The 16,715-nt window shown below is 48.0% G+C and overlaps 7 protein-coding genes across 7 annotated transcripts; 2 read left to right on the top strand and 5 right to left on the bottom strand.

The window, feature by feature from the left end:
• Positions 1–727: 727 nt before the first annotated feature.
• Positions 728–3,066, top strand: LOC6587309. Its single transcript, XM_002013819.2, has 5 exons — positions 728–759; positions 831–878; positions 942–1,348; positions 1,405–1,606; positions 1,665–3,066. Exons 1-5 carry the CDS (start codon positions 745–747, stop codon positions 2,790–2,792), a joined length of 1,800 nt encoding a protein of 599 aa, XP_002013855.1. The 5' UTR covers positions 728–744; the 3' UTR covers positions 2,793–3,066.
• A 438-nt stretch (positions 3,067–3,504) lies between these two features.
• Positions 3,505–7,550, bottom strand: LOC6588438 (carboxypeptidase N subunit 2). The gene is made up of 2 exons (XM_002013818.2): positions 6,838–7,550; positions 3,505–5,335 (listed from the first exon to the last, which is right to left on the bottom strand). The coding sequence occupies exons 1-2, from the start codon at positions 6,859–6,861 to the stop codon at positions 3,788–3,790; spliced, it is 1,572 nt and encodes a 523-aa protein (XP_002013854.1). The 5' UTR covers positions 6,862–7,550; the 3' UTR covers positions 3,505–3,787.
• A 1,177-nt stretch (positions 7,551–8,727) lies between these two features.
• LOC6587299 (mitochondrial import inner membrane translocase subunit Tim22) lies at positions 8,728–9,500 on the bottom strand. The gene is made up of 3 exons (XM_002013817.2): positions 9,248–9,500; positions 8,989–9,182; positions 8,728–8,936 (listed from the first exon to the last, which is right to left on the bottom strand). The coding sequence occupies exons 1-3, from the start codon at positions 9,483–9,485 to the stop codon at positions 8,781–8,783; spliced, it is 588 nt and encodes a 195-aa protein (XP_002013853.1). The 5' UTR covers positions 9,486–9,500; the 3' UTR covers positions 8,728–8,780.
• A 242-nt stretch (positions 9,501–9,742) lies between these two features.
• On the bottom strand, positions 9,743–10,155 carry LOC6587311 (mitochondrial import receptor subunit TOM22 homolog). Its single transcript, XM_002013816.2, has one exon. The coding sequence runs from the start codon at positions 10,126–10,128 to the stop codon at positions 9,871–9,873; it is 258 nt and encodes an 85-aa protein (XP_002013852.1). The 5' UTR covers positions 10,129–10,155; the 3' UTR covers positions 9,743–9,870.
• Positions 10,156–10,658: 503 nt separating this feature from the next.
• Positions 10,659–11,749, bottom strand: LOC6587215 (Golgi SNAP receptor complex member 1). Its single transcript, XM_002013815.2, has 4 exons — positions 11,694–11,749; positions 11,441–11,628; positions 10,988–11,373; positions 10,659–10,927 (listed from the first exon to the last, which is right to left on the bottom strand). The coding sequence occupies exons 1-4, from the start codon at positions 11,713–11,715 to the stop codon at positions 10,825–10,827; spliced, it is 699 nt and encodes a 232-aa protein (XP_002013851.1). The 5' UTR covers positions 11,716–11,749; the 3' UTR covers positions 10,659–10,824.
• Positions 11,750–12,450: 701 nt separating this feature from the next.
• LOC6587287 (cleavage and polyadenylation specificity factor 73) lies at positions 12,451–14,831 on the top strand. The gene is made up of 5 exons (XM_002013814.2): positions 12,451–12,542; positions 12,610–12,771; positions 12,835–14,126; positions 14,184–14,626; positions 14,685–14,831. The coding sequence occupies exons 1-5, from the start codon at positions 12,475–12,477 to the stop codon at positions 14,772–14,774; spliced, it is 2,055 nt and encodes a 684-aa protein (XP_002013850.1). The 5' UTR covers positions 12,451–12,474; the 3' UTR covers positions 14,775–14,831.
• Positions 14,828–16,279, bottom strand: LOC6587302 (cleavage stimulation factor subunit 2 tau variant). Its single transcript, XM_002013813.2, has 2 exons — positions 16,078–16,279; positions 14,828–16,015 (listed from the first exon to the last, which is right to left on the bottom strand). The coding sequence occupies exons 1-2, from the start codon at positions 16,212–16,214 to the stop codon at positions 14,896–14,898; spliced, it is 1,257 nt and encodes a 418-aa protein (XP_002013849.1). The 5' UTR covers positions 16,215–16,279; the 3' UTR covers positions 14,828–14,895.
• Between the last annotated feature and the right edge of the window lie 436 nt (positions 16,280–16,715).

Raw genomic sequence — 16,715 nt, 5'->3', positions numbered from 1 at the left:
TTATATATGTACATATATACAGAAAACAAATAAAATGCATAAATAAGTCTGAAACATTTCAATCTGAGAAAGGCTATTATTAATTACATTTCAAGGAATCTTGGAAAAGAGAATTTTGATTGACAAAAATTAAAAAGGGGATATATATTTCAATTCTCATAGCTGATCCCGGTTTACCAGCAGCATTTACGTAACATTCCATACGCTTTTACGTTTATTCCGTACATACTTACGTTATGCTTTAATTTTTTGTTGGCCTTTTTAGCTTAAACCTTATTTGAGACACAATGCAATAAAAGGGGAGTACCTAAAACTAGCCAATACTGCAGAAAATTGATTATTTTATTGGATAAAATTATTTGGTCAGGGCTGAAGGATCTAGCTAGCAAGTAATATCAAATCGAATATAAAAACCGAGGAATATTATTTCCGAGTATTGACAGAAGACGATTAACCCAGTGTCGACCAGTGGGTATTAAAACGCACTTCACGAAACTAATGACTCCCAGGTGAAAGATATCGTTGGGTTTATTTTAAGTAAAGAGGAAGAATATAATTCTACAAGAATAATTTACAAGCAGTGCTATTTGCCGCCGTTTCACACAAGCTGTTCACCTGTTTAAAAGAAGGGGGCTAAGAGGGCTAACTATGTTTTTTTATCGGTCAGACCGTATATTTTATCGAACTGATTTTCTCGTAAAATGCACTTTAAAAGTGCACTTTCTAAACCACAAAACGGCTAAAATGCAAGAGCTCAAGGTACGTAGATGTGCATAGGACAACTGTAGTGATATTGATTACTGATAAACGTTGTTTTAATTCGATTTCAGCAACGTTTTGAGCGTCGCCAGCTAGTGGATGAACTAAAGCAGAAACAGGTGAGTGCCGTGCAGAAAACACATGCTATTAATAAATTGTCTAACGCACTGCGTAACACACAGGTAATACAGGATGGCCTGCTGCAAAAGATACTCTACTCGAAGCGCCTGCTCGTTGACCACGTCGAGGCGCTCGAGCAATGCATGCAGGACCTGCAGTCCTCTGCGGCCTCCCGTCCCGGCCGGCGACTGCTGACCACGCGGAATGCCTGCCTGCTGCTGGGCGGCACACTTCTGGAGCACTTTGTCACACCGCGTAGGCTGCGGCTCACCATGCTTCCCACGATCCTCGTGACCGGCACCTTTACAGCCCTCTTTGCCGTAAAGAGCGTCTTTGTGTGCCGCAACAAGATTGTGGAGCGCAAGCTGGAGCAGCTCGTGCGGACCATTGATGAGTTTGGGAATTGCATCAGGCGCAACATGACGTACTTTCAGGAGATTATCATCATGAAGCAGGCAGAACTAATTGAGTAAGGCCATTGACACAAAATGATTCAATGGCTTGCTTATTTATTTTCATGCACAGATCGCGACAGATCGAGCGAGCCTGGGATTGCATAACGGCGGCCAAGGAGGTAACCGAGATACTCTACGACGCCACGCGCAAGCTGGAGACGGATTACCCGCTACCCACCAAATACGGCTCATACTATGCGCCCATGGAGGAGCTGCGAGAGTGCGAGTACTTTAAAAACAATGTGACGGACTACAGTCCGAAGCACATAAAGGTACAGTGGTTTATTTCCCACAGTGTTTGCAGTCTTGGTAATCCCAGATTCTATGCAGGATTTCCACAACATCTTTGCCTATGTGCAGTCGCAATATCTGCTCCGCCTGGCGCTGACCATCACGACGCGGCCGTCGATCTCTCAGCTAAGCGAGGAATTGGTGAAAATCGATTGTCTTGTGCGGCAATTAGTCCATGAGGAGGAGCACCACTTCGGCAACCTGGCCGTTGCCATGCAGAACAGGAAACAAATGGAGCTGGCGGAGTTGCATGCGGCCAAGGCACAGCAGCAGCAAAGCGGCCCAATTGCTGTACTGCAGCACTCCTCGCTGAAGCTCAGTGCCTGCATGGTGGCCGTGGCCGGCGAGTGCCAGGCCCTGGATATTACTCTGCAGCAGCTGACGGCCACGGAGGCGGCTCACAAGAATAATGCCAAAGAACTTGTGGCCGTGGCCAGCAACATGCGCGGGATCGAGAATGCGCTGGCCGTATGCTGTGATGATTTCCAACGCCTGATGCTGGTCTACAACAAGTTTTTGCACAGCAAGCTGGATCTTGAGGAAGACCTGCCCAAGGCAGACAGCTCTACGAAGGCGGACGATGAGTTTCCCGACAGTATTTTGCGCGTTGAGTTCTCGCAGAACGTGGGCGAGACGCAGCAGAAGGATGACTTCTACGCCTACATGTACGACGAGAACGAAGCTCAGCAGTACGAGGCAGAACAGCAGGCGCCCTACCCCTCGCCCGAGAAGGAACTGCTCAACTTCGAAAAGCGCATCACGAAGGGAAAGTTCAAGCCAGTGTTGAAGCAGCTCAAGGATCGCATCGATCCCATACGCCAAGTAATGTTGGAGAAGGAGCGCGAGGTTCTCGCCTCCAAGGGTATCAACGTGGACGAGCTCTTCGGCCAAACCGAGCAAGTGGAACAACAACAGCAGCAGGCAGACAATCGCCTGACCGATGTATCTCAGACAGATCGCAGCTCCGGCACCGACTCCGAGTCGGACTCTGCCGACGAACGGGACCTCAAGCAGCGCAGCAAGCAGCACAAGGAGCGAGACAACTTTGCCGAGATGCGTCAGTTCCTGGCCCAGAAGCAGGCCATCAACCTGTTTAAACTGGATGCCACCCAGTTGCCCCGTCCGCCAACAGCGGTCGAGGAAGAACTTCTGGAGAGCGAGTGCTAGACAATGCGATTGTATAGACCCCATTACTGGCTACCTTTTCATTGCTCCCACTTCCGCACTATCTCCCACATATTCGGCACTATCTGTATAAGCTTTTATCTTTTATCTAACCAATTTGTGAGATAAGCCGCGCGCCGAGCGACTCCACCCCTCCATCCTGCCGTTCAGTTTGTTCCTGTGTTTTCGTATTTAGTAATTGCTGTAAAAAGAAGACGCGCAAATAATAAACTTTTGTAAGTAGATAAAAATCCGTGCTCCGCTGAACTTGTTTCGATTGTTCATTCAGGATGCAGCTCCAGAACGAACTTGAGTTACTACTAATACCTGGTACTCTGTAAATATTATTATTTATGTAACTTATAGCATATATGTGCCATCCGGCCGTTATATCTCGCTCACTCCGCCAGAGGGCGCACACTGGAGGAGATATTCTGCATTCTGGCTGTAATAAGGATTCCATCTGTTATAAATTCTCAAGCTGGTGGATATTTTCTAAGGGTCGGATATAATATTCATATACGAGTTACCTTAAACTCTTTGAACATCTGTCTTAACGGAAGATATCTTTTAGATACACCTCTTAATTCATACTTTTTAAATAAATCGGATATGATGATGGGATGTTATGTATATTTGCTGCACTTCGAAGAGTTCTTCATTTATGAAAAACCCGTGGCTGCACCTCCTCCCCTAGCTGTCGTAAAGAACTTGATTTTATTTGAAAATGGTTTATTTAACGCTAGTTTTCGAAACTTAAGTACAATACATACATCAATGGCAGCACTAGAAACTATAGGGGTGGTGGTGGGAGCTGGGAACAGCTCCACTGGGGGACTACATACATATGTACAGGATAGCACGATAGCACACAAAGTCTTTTCGGTTTAGGTAGGGGCTTAAGTGGCAGAAACACTTTCGTGGACATCTTTGGCTCGAAATTCGTGCAGCTAACGCGGGTGCGATCAACCTGATCCTGATCCTATCCGGGACTGGGCTCAGGCATTGGCTGCACCTGTGGTGCCCGCACTGGCGGCATTGTTGAACTTGCTGGCCACCGAAGCGGGCTGCAGCTGCGAGAAGGCGGACAGGTTGCTGCCCCTCACGCTGGTGTAGCGGATGGGCTGGACGCCGTAGTCATTGCCCTTGAGACGGCGTCGCACGCAGACCACGACGAATCCGATAAGCAGGCCGAGGACCACCACCACGCTTGCAATGATGGCCGTAAGAACGATGTAGCGGCGTCGCAGGAAGCGCGGTGGCTCCTCGTCCACGGCGCGATACTTCTTCGGGATAACCATACTACAGATCTTCTGTGACGTCAGGTTAGAGAGCGGAGTTCCAGCCAGCAAATAGGGCGTATCGCAACGGGCCTCCGCTGCGCCGCCAGACTGCTCGGCGCGCTGCACGTCGACCAACTCGAGGGCCTGGAGCAGGTCGCAGCTGCAGTACCAGGGATTGCCCGCAATGGACACACTGCGGAGCCGGGGCCAAGCTACCGCGCTACTGTTACTGCTGCTCACGTTAAGGGTGAGCGTGCTCAGTGCGTTGTGGGAGATGTCCAGTTGCGACAGCCCGCGGCTGACCAGCAAATCGTTCAGCTCCAGGAGCTCCAGCTTGGGATTTCTGGAGCACTCTAGCTGCTCCAGTGCCGGCAGAGCCAAAGCGCCCCGGTGAATGGTGCTCAAGGCAGGCAGATCGCTTATGTTAAGCCGACGCAGTGCCTCCAACTTCTGGAAACTCAGCGCATTTAAGTCGTTGAACTGATTACCCGCCAGATTCAGTTGCACCAGTGACTTGCCCAGCTGCTGGATGCTGGGCGGAACCACGGTGAACTCGTTGCCAGACAAATCCAGAATGCGGAGGCTGCTTAGCTTGGAGAAGAGCTCGCTGGGCAGACTCGCCAGTCCGTTGTGGGACAGATCGAGGCGCTGCAGCGTCGTCACCGAGGCCAGGGCTGAGGCGGTGGCATCGTCCAGTTCGCTTAGTAGATTGTAGGCCAAGTTTAGCTTGATCAGCTGCGGGGTGTGCTCGAAGAGTTTGCGATACAGCAGAGCGATGCGGTTGTGGCTTAGATCCAGGTCCTTGAGCCCAATCGGCTCGTACTTGGTGGTCTTGAAGGGACCCCGAAATAGCTCTGGCGTCAGCGCGTCCTCGGCGATCTCGTTCCAGCTCAGATAGAGCGCCTCCACATTGGGCACATCCATGAAGAGCGGCGCCTGCAGCTGCTGCAAGCCGCAGTGGCGACAGGACAGTGTCAAGGTCGCATTCGTAGCCGGCAGCTGCTGCAGCAGACGGATGCGGTTGCCCGAGTACGTGGCCACAATCTCTGTGCCCGTGGACTGGGTGCCAAACTCGGTGGGCCATCGGGGCAGAATGTGCTCAAAGTTTTTCATGTCGCAATTGAGGGTCTGGTGGATGCGATGATTGCTGTCCTGGGTGCTCAGGCACACGCATGTATGGCAGATGTTCGTCACTGCCTGGTAGGGAATGTCCTCGTGCTGGCCTTGCGCGAATGCTAGGAGCATCGCTGTCACAGTGAGAAGCTGCAAGCATCAAAATTAGTTAATGTTTAGAAATTTCATATTTGTTCATAACTATCTTTAATTCAAGATTGTTTTCAAGAATTAATATTTCCTATTTCTTAGTGGCCGTTAAGTTCTTGCGTTGCCCAACACTGAAGAATAAGTGTTGTTTGAATATGCCCGGAGAGGTTATCCTAGTTTCGGTCATTCAATCGGTTCCTTTGAATATCGAATATATATTCCTAAAACCCCAAAAAGCTTCGACGTCGTCTATAGCACTCATAGATATATTTGGTATTGTGACTGATTATTCTAAAGGGCTAACAGCTATCCTCATTCTTTTTTCAACTCATTTTCATTGTGTCGTTTAAGGCCTAATAAAATGCAATATAAAATCATAGCTCTGGTGTTTCATTTTGAAACCGACGTGTATATACAAAGGAGTGGTATTAGCTAGCAGGAAAAGAGCTATACTCAACCGTTGAGGAAGTCAGGCTAGAGTGTACGTGCTCTCATCACTGGAGAAGATCGCCCGCTGTGCTGACCATGAATGGGTTTACACTATTTCAGATTCCGTTTTTGAATTGGTGCTCAAATGTCACGATACGAAGTGCATGTCAAGACCACTAAGGTTACAATTAGTGTTGTACATACATTGATATTTAAGCAAAAACACTTGTAGAAACATTCTTTTTTTTGCTTATCTTATGAGTATTTCCCATATTTTTTAATTCAGTAGTGAGATAGTTATTATGGGAAATTATAGGTAGGAACAAAATCTAAAAAATTGTGTGAGTGCAAAATGAATTTGAAAATGTTATCAGTAGAAAAGTTTGCGCATTTTTGGCTTATCAAAATTGAAACTAAACACTTTTGATGTTTATACAAAATGGATAAAAATGTGATTAAGGCAAACGGATTGACGAACTGCTGTTCCGCAAAAATGTTGTTTATTTTCTGAAACCAAGTGTTTACCAAGTTTACCAATCGAAGCAACAAAGGTCTGTGTAGAAGTTCTATAAGTTCTATAAATTCCATTCTCCTAAAGGAAAATATTTATACTTTTTGTTCTCTTAATTGAACATTTTTTCCTAATATTTTTGTAGATTATTTGTTTACGACGTTGAGGAATTATACTTTAATCAGCCATATCTAGATCCTTCTATGACGGCATTGCATTGAATTGGTTCTTACAATCTCATTCCTATGGTTTTCTATTATATTACTTATCAAACACCAAATGTGGCCACTTTTACAAAGAGGCCTTCTAGAAGATCGAGAGGCAGATGGGCAGAATATGTTTATATTGATGACTGATACGGAGCAGATGCTTCCCCCTACTTTAGGTCCCGCAAAAGAAAAAGAGGTCACTATTTGGCTCCATAAAAAGGTCTCCCCACCAGCACACAGTGTAGTGCTCTTCCTCCTATCTGAACCGAAACACAGCGGGCCAAAAGTATTCCAGATAAGATAGCGATAGTGTTTGTAAGGCCTGGAAATATATAATTATATACTTTACTCACCAGCAGCAGAAATTTGTGCTTCATCGTTGTATTTGTTTCGGTTTTCCTGCAGTTTTTATATCGTATTCGAATCTCGGATCAGAGCAGAATCTGTTTTTTGATGGATCTGTTCTTAAAAAGGCACTTTTCGTATTAATTTCGCTTTTCTATATTCTCATTACGACTAATGTTTCGAGCGCGACAGACCGCTTTCTTCGGGAAATGGAACTAAATTAATGAATCAAGCCCCGACATGGGACGTTGGCATTATTTGTTTTGATTAGATATCGCTGCTCTCTCGCTCGAGTACTCTATTTGGCTCTCTCTGTCTCTCTGCAGCGCTCTCAGAACGGAAAGCGAGGAGAGAGTGGGGTATGGGCTATGCTATCTGCTAAATCATCAAAGTAAAAGTGAATTCTAATTGAGTCATCGACTGGGCTTCGTCTGTTTTGATTCTACCTGGTTCTTTCCCCCCCTTCCCACACTTTCTTGCTTTCGAGCAAGGTCGTCAATGTCGCTGTTGATGCCTTGGTTCCTTGGCCAGCTGCTGGTTACAGAGTGGTTCGGCGCGGGGTCTAAACTGCAGCGCCCAATACTCTCTTCGCGGAGATTACGAGGAGATAAGATAGCGGATCGGGGGCTATGGCGCAACCAGCAAATGGCGTTGGACTCGAATTCGACGCTGGTCTCCGTTGACTCAGCCGCCCGGAGTCTTCGACTCTTGATTCACTCGTACATACGCATGTACATACGAATACAGGAGGACGGACAGAGACCAAGTCCAATTAGATGCAAGTGTCACTTGGTTTCATTGAACTTGTTGTTGGCTACACTGTACACAAAACAATCCATGAATTGAGTTGTTCGCCGAACACACGCAAATTGAATCCGACGCAGAACTAAGGGAAAGCAAACAAGAGATCTTGCGGCTCTGGAAATTGGTTGCATAAACATTGCGGCCAGACGGACAGCCAAACGGACTCGGCTGTTGGATACACTACACAGGCACTTGTGAGTCACGATCGCGCACAGTGTGTTCAAGATTTGATCTCTGTCGCTCCGTTGCGGGGCGACCCGCCTTTGCCAACAATTGATTTTGCTTTCATCTAGCCGCTGAGAGAAGAACTGTAGTACTTCCAGGCCAGAGCTCCATCTAATCTACTTAATAGTCTTTAGGTCTATGCTTAATATAGTAATTGAGGGTTTTGCATATTTTTTGTGAACTGCACGCGACCCAACCGCACAAAAACATACAAGCACACACGCGACGTTTGCCTTTCAGTCTGCAAATGAAACCCGTTTGCTGTTTGCTGCGGCTGCGGCTGCTGCTGCTATTGTTGTGGCTGGTGGTACGGTATTACTGTTGCACTTTTGCAGCTGCCGTACTGATGCTCATCCTCATCCGAAGTCTCAGCCTCGCATCGCACACTCGTCTTAAATCAACGCGTTGCAGCAGAAACTGAAAGCGGAAACTCTCGGCAGAACGACGGCGATCTCTACCTGCCTGTTGCTCAAATCGAACTGAACGAAACTGGAAATGTGCTGTGGCTGTGGCTGTGGCAAAGGCATTCTGCGGCCGCCCCAAGCTGGATCATGATTCCCGTTCCCACAAGCTGGACTCGGTTCCCCCACCCCCGCCTCAAAGGCACTGCTAAACCGGTCGGTCGTTGGCCGAATTCGAAACCGAGACTGTAGCGCACTGCCCATGCCGCGGCCGAGTCTACATTTCATTGGATTAATATTAATGGCTGGCAGCTGCGCTGTAAATGTCACGGCTCAAACTCTGTGCACTGTGCAGCGGCAGCCAGGCAGGAAGCAGCGGAAACAAACCACTGCTGGAGCTGATCGTGCCGAGCTCGTTAGGGGAGCCCATTTCCTGGGCGGCAACTTTGAAGAAAGACGAAAGCCCGATTTTGGTAATTAGAAACAAACATTTATACGATAAAAGGGATCCAAAGCTGCGCCTATCTAGAATGCATATAGAAGTCGATTGCCGTGGAGAACGCCGCAAAGCCGAGGCCGCCTATGACGCCAGCCTTTATGCCGGCGCGTAGGCCAATCAGTCCGCCGGTGATGCCGCCAGCGTAGGTGCCGTTGCGCCAGTCGGTGACGCCACGTTTCTGCAGGTAAACGGATTAAGGTGGGTTACAACTTTGATCTCTGCTGACTTACACTCTCAATCGCGCACTCGACAACGGAGAACACAGCGCCAATTAGGGCGAAATTCTTGGCGTAGGAATGCGTGGTGGCGCGCATCTCCCGGAACACCTCGCGGGCTGTTTGCTTCTTCGTGTTCGCAAACGGATCGGCCATGTTGGGATTCACGGAGGCACTGAACAGGCCAAGGGCAGCTCCAAGACCGTATCCTAGAGAGTGGATGAATCGTACATAAATAACCAAAACAATCCAACCAAACATGTGAGAGCCTCACCCATAACGCATGCCATTGCACATTTGAAGCCACAGCTCTCCACAGCCGACTCTAATAGCTTCTCTTCGTTCGTCTTGATCTTCACCGGTCCCATGGTTCTCGGTATCACAATGTTCTCGCGGTATCGCTGCATTTTCCCCACAAACTGCATGGCCAACCTGTCGAGGTCCTCGGAGCCGTACATGCGGGCCTTGGCCGCCTCTGCGGCCTGATCCGCTGGATTTGGCAGCATGGACATCTCTGTTTACCAATAAGTTTCCGTATTTCTATTCAGAAAATTCAGTTTAATACAAATCAAAGGGTATAGAGTAAAAAAATGAAATTGTTATCACATCGCCCAACAGATGTTTTGTAGGGCTGTCACCCACTTTAAACTATCGATCTATCGATAAGGCGAACCAAGAGTTTAGACTGAAGACAGAGATACGAAAATGTACAGTTCCTTCGAACAACCTAGTAATTTTCTATTGCAATTTTTTATTTATTAATTCCAATTTGGTAGCCATTTTTACTTTTTACTGGTTTTCCGTTTACAAATTACAAATGCTATTTGCTATTCATTGTCAATTGCGATTTCATTAGGTACATTCATGTTTATTTAATCTAATTTAATTAAATGAAGCTTAGTTGGGTTTGTGGTTGCGTTCGATTTCGAAGATAATGGGCCCGAGCAGAATGAGGGTGGCTGACAATATCATCCAAGCCCCGGAGCAGACTTTCTGGACACAAACAACGGTTCCTTTGGCGACTGTTGAAATGGCGTTGCGATGCGAATCCGGAAGTATTTCGGTCAATCCCCAGAGGCGTTCACCAACCGACTCGTCGGGCTCATCATCGTAGTTTGTATTTTCATGGGATGCATTTTCCGATGGCTGGGACATTTTCGTAAAATTTATAATTTTTTTTTATGTCGGGCAAAAATTCTCAGTATTTTGAAGTATTATTGAATGAAATGTTGTACTGAATGCTCGAATATGATTTAAAACTTGAAGGATACTTTGCGAAACAAAGCGAGTGGAAAATCCGTGCTTTTTTTACTTACCTCTTTTTCAGCTCCAGCTTTATTTAGATCCTGCAATACTGTTGCTATCTCTCAACTCCTTTTTGATCTTCCTTCAATTTTTCTTTCTCACCGCTCCACCCACCCTCGGCTGAAACGACTCTCATCAGCTCTCAAGCCACGCTCTCAGCAAATACGAATTGAAAGAATAACGGATTACTCTGCTGCGTAGTTTCCGTCTTTGCCTATTGATCCTCTTTCTGGCTTCTGTACTTCTACTATAATTACTGATCAACGACTGAATTGTATATATCAGATGTGATAGAATGACTAACTTCACTTGTTTCGTTCTTCCCAGATGGGAATTTTCTTGCTTTGGTGAGTAAGAAATTGTATTAATATTGGAAATTATGATTTGTTAGCGACGTTATATATTATTCATCCTTATACTACATTTTATTGCTATCACAAGTTAATTATACACATATACCATCGGAGAAATAAACGGAAATTGCAAAATGTCTGCAGTTGAGTTGGATAAAAGCTCTATCTTTGGATTGTCCAAGACGATGGGTCGCTAATTGAAGGCATAGAGCAAAAGCAGAATTATGCAGAATGCCACTACCGCACCCAGAATGAGCGAATCGCGCCGCTTCTTTATATTGATGCGCTGAATGAGACTGAAAGGAAGGAGACATCCTTTTATATGCCCTGTAATCTGTGGCCCAGCTGGAACTTACCTGGAAATCAGTGGGAATCGATTCGATATGTCATTGAATCGCGTCTGCAGCCGCTTGAAGGCCTGACGCTGGGCGTGCAGATGGTCGCGCGTTTCGATGGCTATGTTGATCTGATCGTTCACCAGGTGACTGGCGCTGCTCAAGTGCCCGGTCTCCTTCATGTACATCTCGCGACGACTAAGGCCCGATATCGAGGGACTGCCTGAAGTGGTCAGGCCGGAACCGCGGAGCAGTTCCTCACGCTCAATTCGCACCGTGTGATTGGCGCATATTTTGTTAAACTCCTGCCTGTAGCCGTGCAGGATCTCTCTGTGCCGCTGTAGGGTGTGCATGGCGGCAGCACCTGTTGCTGGCAGGTCGGACATCGACTCATTGAGGGTCGACAGCTGCGGTTGGACGGAGAAGGGATGCGTTTAAGTGGGGTAAGTAACTCAAGCACCCAGGACTCCCTACCTTCTCCAGCATCTGCTCGATTTCCTCGGACAGCGAGTCGAAGACAAGGTCCCCAAGCAGAGGTGATGTGTCAGCGCTGCTGCTGTTGCTTATGCCGCTGCTGCCCCCGCTGCCAGCTCCAATTTTACTGAACGCTACCAGCTTCAGGTCGATTTCATTTTCCAGTGAGCGCGCCTGCTTCCGCAGCACTGTTCAATGGGTTAGGAGAGGGACAGATGAGACAGTTTGTAGATGGTGAGCCCAAAAAATTTACCATCATAGCTGGAACTAGCCATTTGTGTAAGGAAGAAATTATTCGGGGGCCTTTGTGTGGCACAGATTCGATTACGATAACACTAGCTACAGCTGGAAGCAGTGCTGGCAAGTTTTCAACAGGAAAAAGCAGTTTTTAGCTTGAAAAAAGCAAAATAAATCTAAATATGTTTAGATTAATTAATGATTTGAACAATTTTTTATTAAAGTGTTTTTACATGTTTTTTACAGTATTTCCATTAGCTGCTTCAGCTCTGCGGATAGTTTAAATAGCCGTGCATTGTCGGCCATGTCGGTGACGGTGACTTTCCCTCAGAAATATACCATAATATTCCGTGTCATTTTCAAAATGTACCGTAAACATACTAACGAATCATTCAAGTTAATCGTTTTTGATATTCCGTCGAATATTAATAGCTAGTTAGATCCACAAACCAGGCGCACAAGCCTTGCACAATGCGCCAACGTGCATTGAGAGAGACCGTGTGGAAATGAAATTTAGAGTCATGTCCAAGGCCGCATCGAATGCAGCATATCCGTTTGCCATCCTAATCTGTAGATTTTTTAAAAAAATTCGGAAAAAAGGCATGTCAAAAAGTGAATAACGGAGGTTTTTCACTGATGCAACTGCAATACAAATAATTCGTCAGTATATTTACGGTATACTTTGAAATTTTGTTGACTTAGTTTCGGTATATTTCTGAGGGTCAGTCACACTGATCTGCTTTCATCTCCTGCTTTTCCCGGCTATTTGTGAAATTTAATTATATTATAAAAAAACAATGTCTCAGACCACGAACGATGTCCGCGTGCCGGACGAGGAGAGCGATCTGCTGCAAATCAAACCGCTGTAAGCAGAAGCGAGATCATGCCATGGATATGGAAAAACTAAGCTAACAGAAATGCATTCTTTTCAGTGGCGCCGGTCAAGAAGTGGGACGTTCGTGCATCATGCTGGAGTTCAAGGGAAAGAAGATCATGCTCGACTGCGGTATACACCCCGGGCTATCCGGCATGGATGCGCTGCCCTACGTGGACTTAATAGAGGCGGACGAGATCGACCTACTCTTCATTTCACAGTGCGTATCAGTGCGGCAAGATTTTTAATTGGGATTTACTTTAACACCTCCTCTGAATTGCAGCTTCCATTTGGATCACTGTGGGGCCCTGCCCTGGTTCCTGATGAAGACCAGTTTCAAAGGACGTTGCTTCATGACGCACGCCACCAAGGCCATTTACCGATGGATGCTCTCGGATTACATTAAAATCAGCAACATATCCACGGAGCAGATGCTCTACACAGAAGCCGACCTGGAGGCTTCGATGGAGAAAATCGAGACAATTAATTTTCACGAGGAGCGCGATGTCATGGGCGTCCGTTTTTGCGCCTACAATGCTGGCCATGTGCTGGGGGCCGCGATGTTTATGATTGAAATTGCGGGCATCAAAATCCTATACACTGGCGACTTCTCACGGCAAGAGGATCGCCACTTGATGGCCGCAGAGGTGCCGCCCATGAAGCCCGATGTTCTTATCACCGAGTCCACCTACGGCACGCACATCCACGAGAAGCGCGAAGACCGCGAGAATCGTTTCACATCGCTGGTTCAGAAGACCGTTCTGCAAGGAGGTCGCTGCCTGATTCCCGTGTTCGCCCTGGGCCGAGCCCAGGAGTTGTTATTGATTTTGGACGAGTTCTGGTCGCAGAATCCCGAACTGCACGAGATACCCATCTACTACGCCTCGTCGCTGGCCAAAAAGTGCATGGCCGTCTACCAAACGTATATAAACGCCATGAATGACCGAATCAGGCGGCAGATAGCCGTCAACAATCCCTTTGTCTTTCGACACATCTCCAACCTGAAGGGCATCGATCACTTCGAGGACATTGGGCCCTGTGTAATCATGGCATCGCCCGGCATGATGCAGTCGGGGCTGTCGCGCGAGCTATTCGAGAGCTGGTGCACAGACCCCAAGAACGGCGTCATCATTGCCGGCTACTGTGTGGAGGGCACTCTGGCGAAGACCATTCTCTCGGAGCCGGAGGAGATTACCACGCTCTCGGGCCAGAAGCTGCCCCTCAACATGTCCGTCGACTACATCTCCTTCTCGGCGCACACGGACTACCAGCAGACCAGCGAATTCATACGCCTGCTGCGGCCCACCCATGTGGTCCTCGTCCACGGGGAACAGAACGAAATGTCCCGCCTGAAGCTGGCCCTGCAGCGCGAGTACGAGGCCGATGCCAGCACCGACATCAAGTTCTACAATCCCCGCAACACACATGCCGTCGATCTGTATTTCCGGGGCGAGAAGACAGCCAAGGTGATGGGCAATCTGGCGGCCAAGAACCCCGAGGTTGGCAGCAAGCTATCCGGCGTGCTGGTGAAGCGCGACTTCAAGTATCATCTTCTGGCCCCCTCCGATCTCGGCAGTAAGTATTGAAGTGACTATTTTCCGCCCCATATAGTTTATTAACGAAAATTCACAGAGTACACGGACATGAGCATGTCGGTGGTGACGCAGCGCCAGTCGATACCCTGGACCAGCTCTCTGGGCACCCTGGAGCTTCTGCTGGATCGCATTGGAGCGGGCTGTGTGGAGGTGGTTGAGCCAGAACGCAAGCTGCGCGTCTTCAACTGCATTGAGTTGACCGTCGAGCAGAAGATCATTGTCATGGAGTGGCAGGCAACGCATGTCAACGATGTCTACGCCGACGCGGTTCTCGCCTGCATCATGCAATCCGAGCTGGGCGGCACCAGCCTCAAAGGCACCACCAAGCAAACCAAGTCGGAGAGCTCTCGCTTCCGGGAATGCCTCATTGAGACGCTGCAAGATACATTCGGCGACAGCTGTGTACCAAAGATGTTCAAGGGGGATCTGCTCCCAGTGACTGTGAGTGGGAAGCGGGCGGAGATTAATCTGGAGACCCTGGTGAGTGCCTAGCAAATGGCGTCCTCGAAACACTTAATTATTTCTGCCTCCCCTCTAGGCTGTTCATTGTGCGGAAGACGATATTCTGCGCCAAATGCTCAACACAACAGTGCATAAGCTCCACCAGACCCTGGTCTCAGCCCACTGATCCAAGAATCCCGGACTGTCACGTTCCCATTCCTAAAATAATAAACGTTTTAATGTGCGAATGCTCTTTTTATTCGGTTTCCAGTCAAAATAAAACATGTATAGAGGATATTCGGCGGCGATTAACGCTGAGTGCTCTTAGCAATCTGTTCCTTGAGCATCAGGATGCTGGCCCGCTGCTCCGATGGCAGCTGGGCAATCTGCTCGTCGGACAGCTGCAGCACCTGCATGATTAGTGCGGCCTTGTCCTGGTCGGAAGCGTCCGAGGGCAAGACCCCATGGGCGCCCAGACGACTCTGTAGCTGCTGGGCTGCGGTTTGCTGCTGCTGTGTTGGCGGCGGCACCTGGGGCGCCACTTGCTGTGGCGGCTGCACGGGTCCGGCTCGCAGCCGCGGATCCATGGGGCGTTGGCGCGGATCGCTTGGATACGGAGCCGGCGCCGGAGCAGGTCCCTGCTGCTGAGCAGGCATTTGGGCGCGAGTCCGGGGGTCCATTAGTGGTGGGGGCACCGGATTCGGCATCACCTGGCGCATATCCTGGTCCAAGTTGCGGGCCATCATGCGAGGATCCATGGGCATGGGCCCGCTGGGACCCATACGCAGATCAATGTCGTTGGAGTGTACATTGTTGAAGTTCGGGCCGGGCACCGGCATCGGCTGCATTGGTCCGGGACCACTCACGGGACCAGGCTGTGTCGGTTGTTGCTGTGGAATCTGCTGTTGCTGCTGCTGTTGAGCCATGGACATGCTACTCGGCGCATTCGGGTGGGCACTGCCGCCCAGCACGGGCGGCATCTGGTTAGCCTTGAAGAGCATGCCCAGCGCCTGCTGCGGGTCCACGATACGCATCACCACCATTGCCTGGAGCAGGGCGTACGCCAGTTGGGGGTTCAGCATAAGCATTTGGCGAGCCTCGGATGGATTGCTGACAATGCAGAGCTTCATCTGCTTCATTAGCTCGTACATCTGCTCTGGCGGCAACGAAGCAACCGTCTTCGTAATCAGCTCTGGTGCGTCCTCGGGCTCGCAGGGCTCCCCGTACGGATTCTCCACTTGGGGCCCTTGCAGCAGCTGCTGCATCTCCATTCGCGACTTTTCCGTACAGGCGTTGTCCACACGCAACGTCCGTCCCCCGATCTCGTAGCCATTGAGGTTGCGCATGGCGCTTAGGGCGGTCTCCTGATCCTTGTACTCGCAAAAGCCGAACCCCTTGGGCTTTCCGCTCTCCCGATCAAACACGAGTCTGTAATGGCAGGGCATTAATACTATATATGAAGACGCACATTATATGGATTCGCGGCTTACTTGAGTGACAAAACCGGGCCGACTTCGCTGAAAATTTCCTTGAGCTTCTCTTCCGTGGCCTCGTATGGGATGTTCCCCACGAATACTGAGCGCATGGACTTGTCCATTATGCTCTGTTCCTGCAGTTTGTCCGCCATGGTTTCGTTGGATGATTTACGCCTCACACAAGAATTAAATTAACAAATCGTTGAATTAAAAAAAAATTTCCCCCTTTGCAGCTAATTTCTTCTTCTTTTCTTTCGCGATGCAGTATATTCTCAGCTCTCAGAAATATACCGAAATACCATAAATTTCTATACAAAAACAATTTTTCTTAAGAAAAACGTAACAGAACAGTTTTTTTTATTTATTAATTATTAAAATTAGTGGATAAATCAGATAGACAATAATAATAATTTATTTGATACAAGTTAACTTTGAAAATTAAAAACTTTTTGAATGAATATTTCCCAGAAAAGATTTTATTATCCCGGAAGTATGATTTATTCAAACTAAAATGAAAACTTATTTATTCAAATTAAAGCTTAAAGTTCAACATCGTAAAAAATAGTTCAAAATTAAGCTGCATGGCGGCTTTTTTGAACAAAAATACGAAATAATGTTGGTGTATTATTCGAACCCATGATTGAATTTAAAGT

This window comes from Drosophila persimilis, unplaced genomic scaffold (assembly GCF_003286085.1).
Source record: "Drosophila persimilis strain 14011-0111.01,24,50 unplaced genomic scaffold, DperRS2 tig00000000-arrow-pilon, whole genome shotgun sequence".
NCBI lineage: Eukaryota > Metazoa > Arthropoda > Insecta > Diptera > Drosophilidae > Drosophila > Drosophila persimilis.
This window is presented reverse-complemented; position numbering and strand designations above follow the sequence as displayed.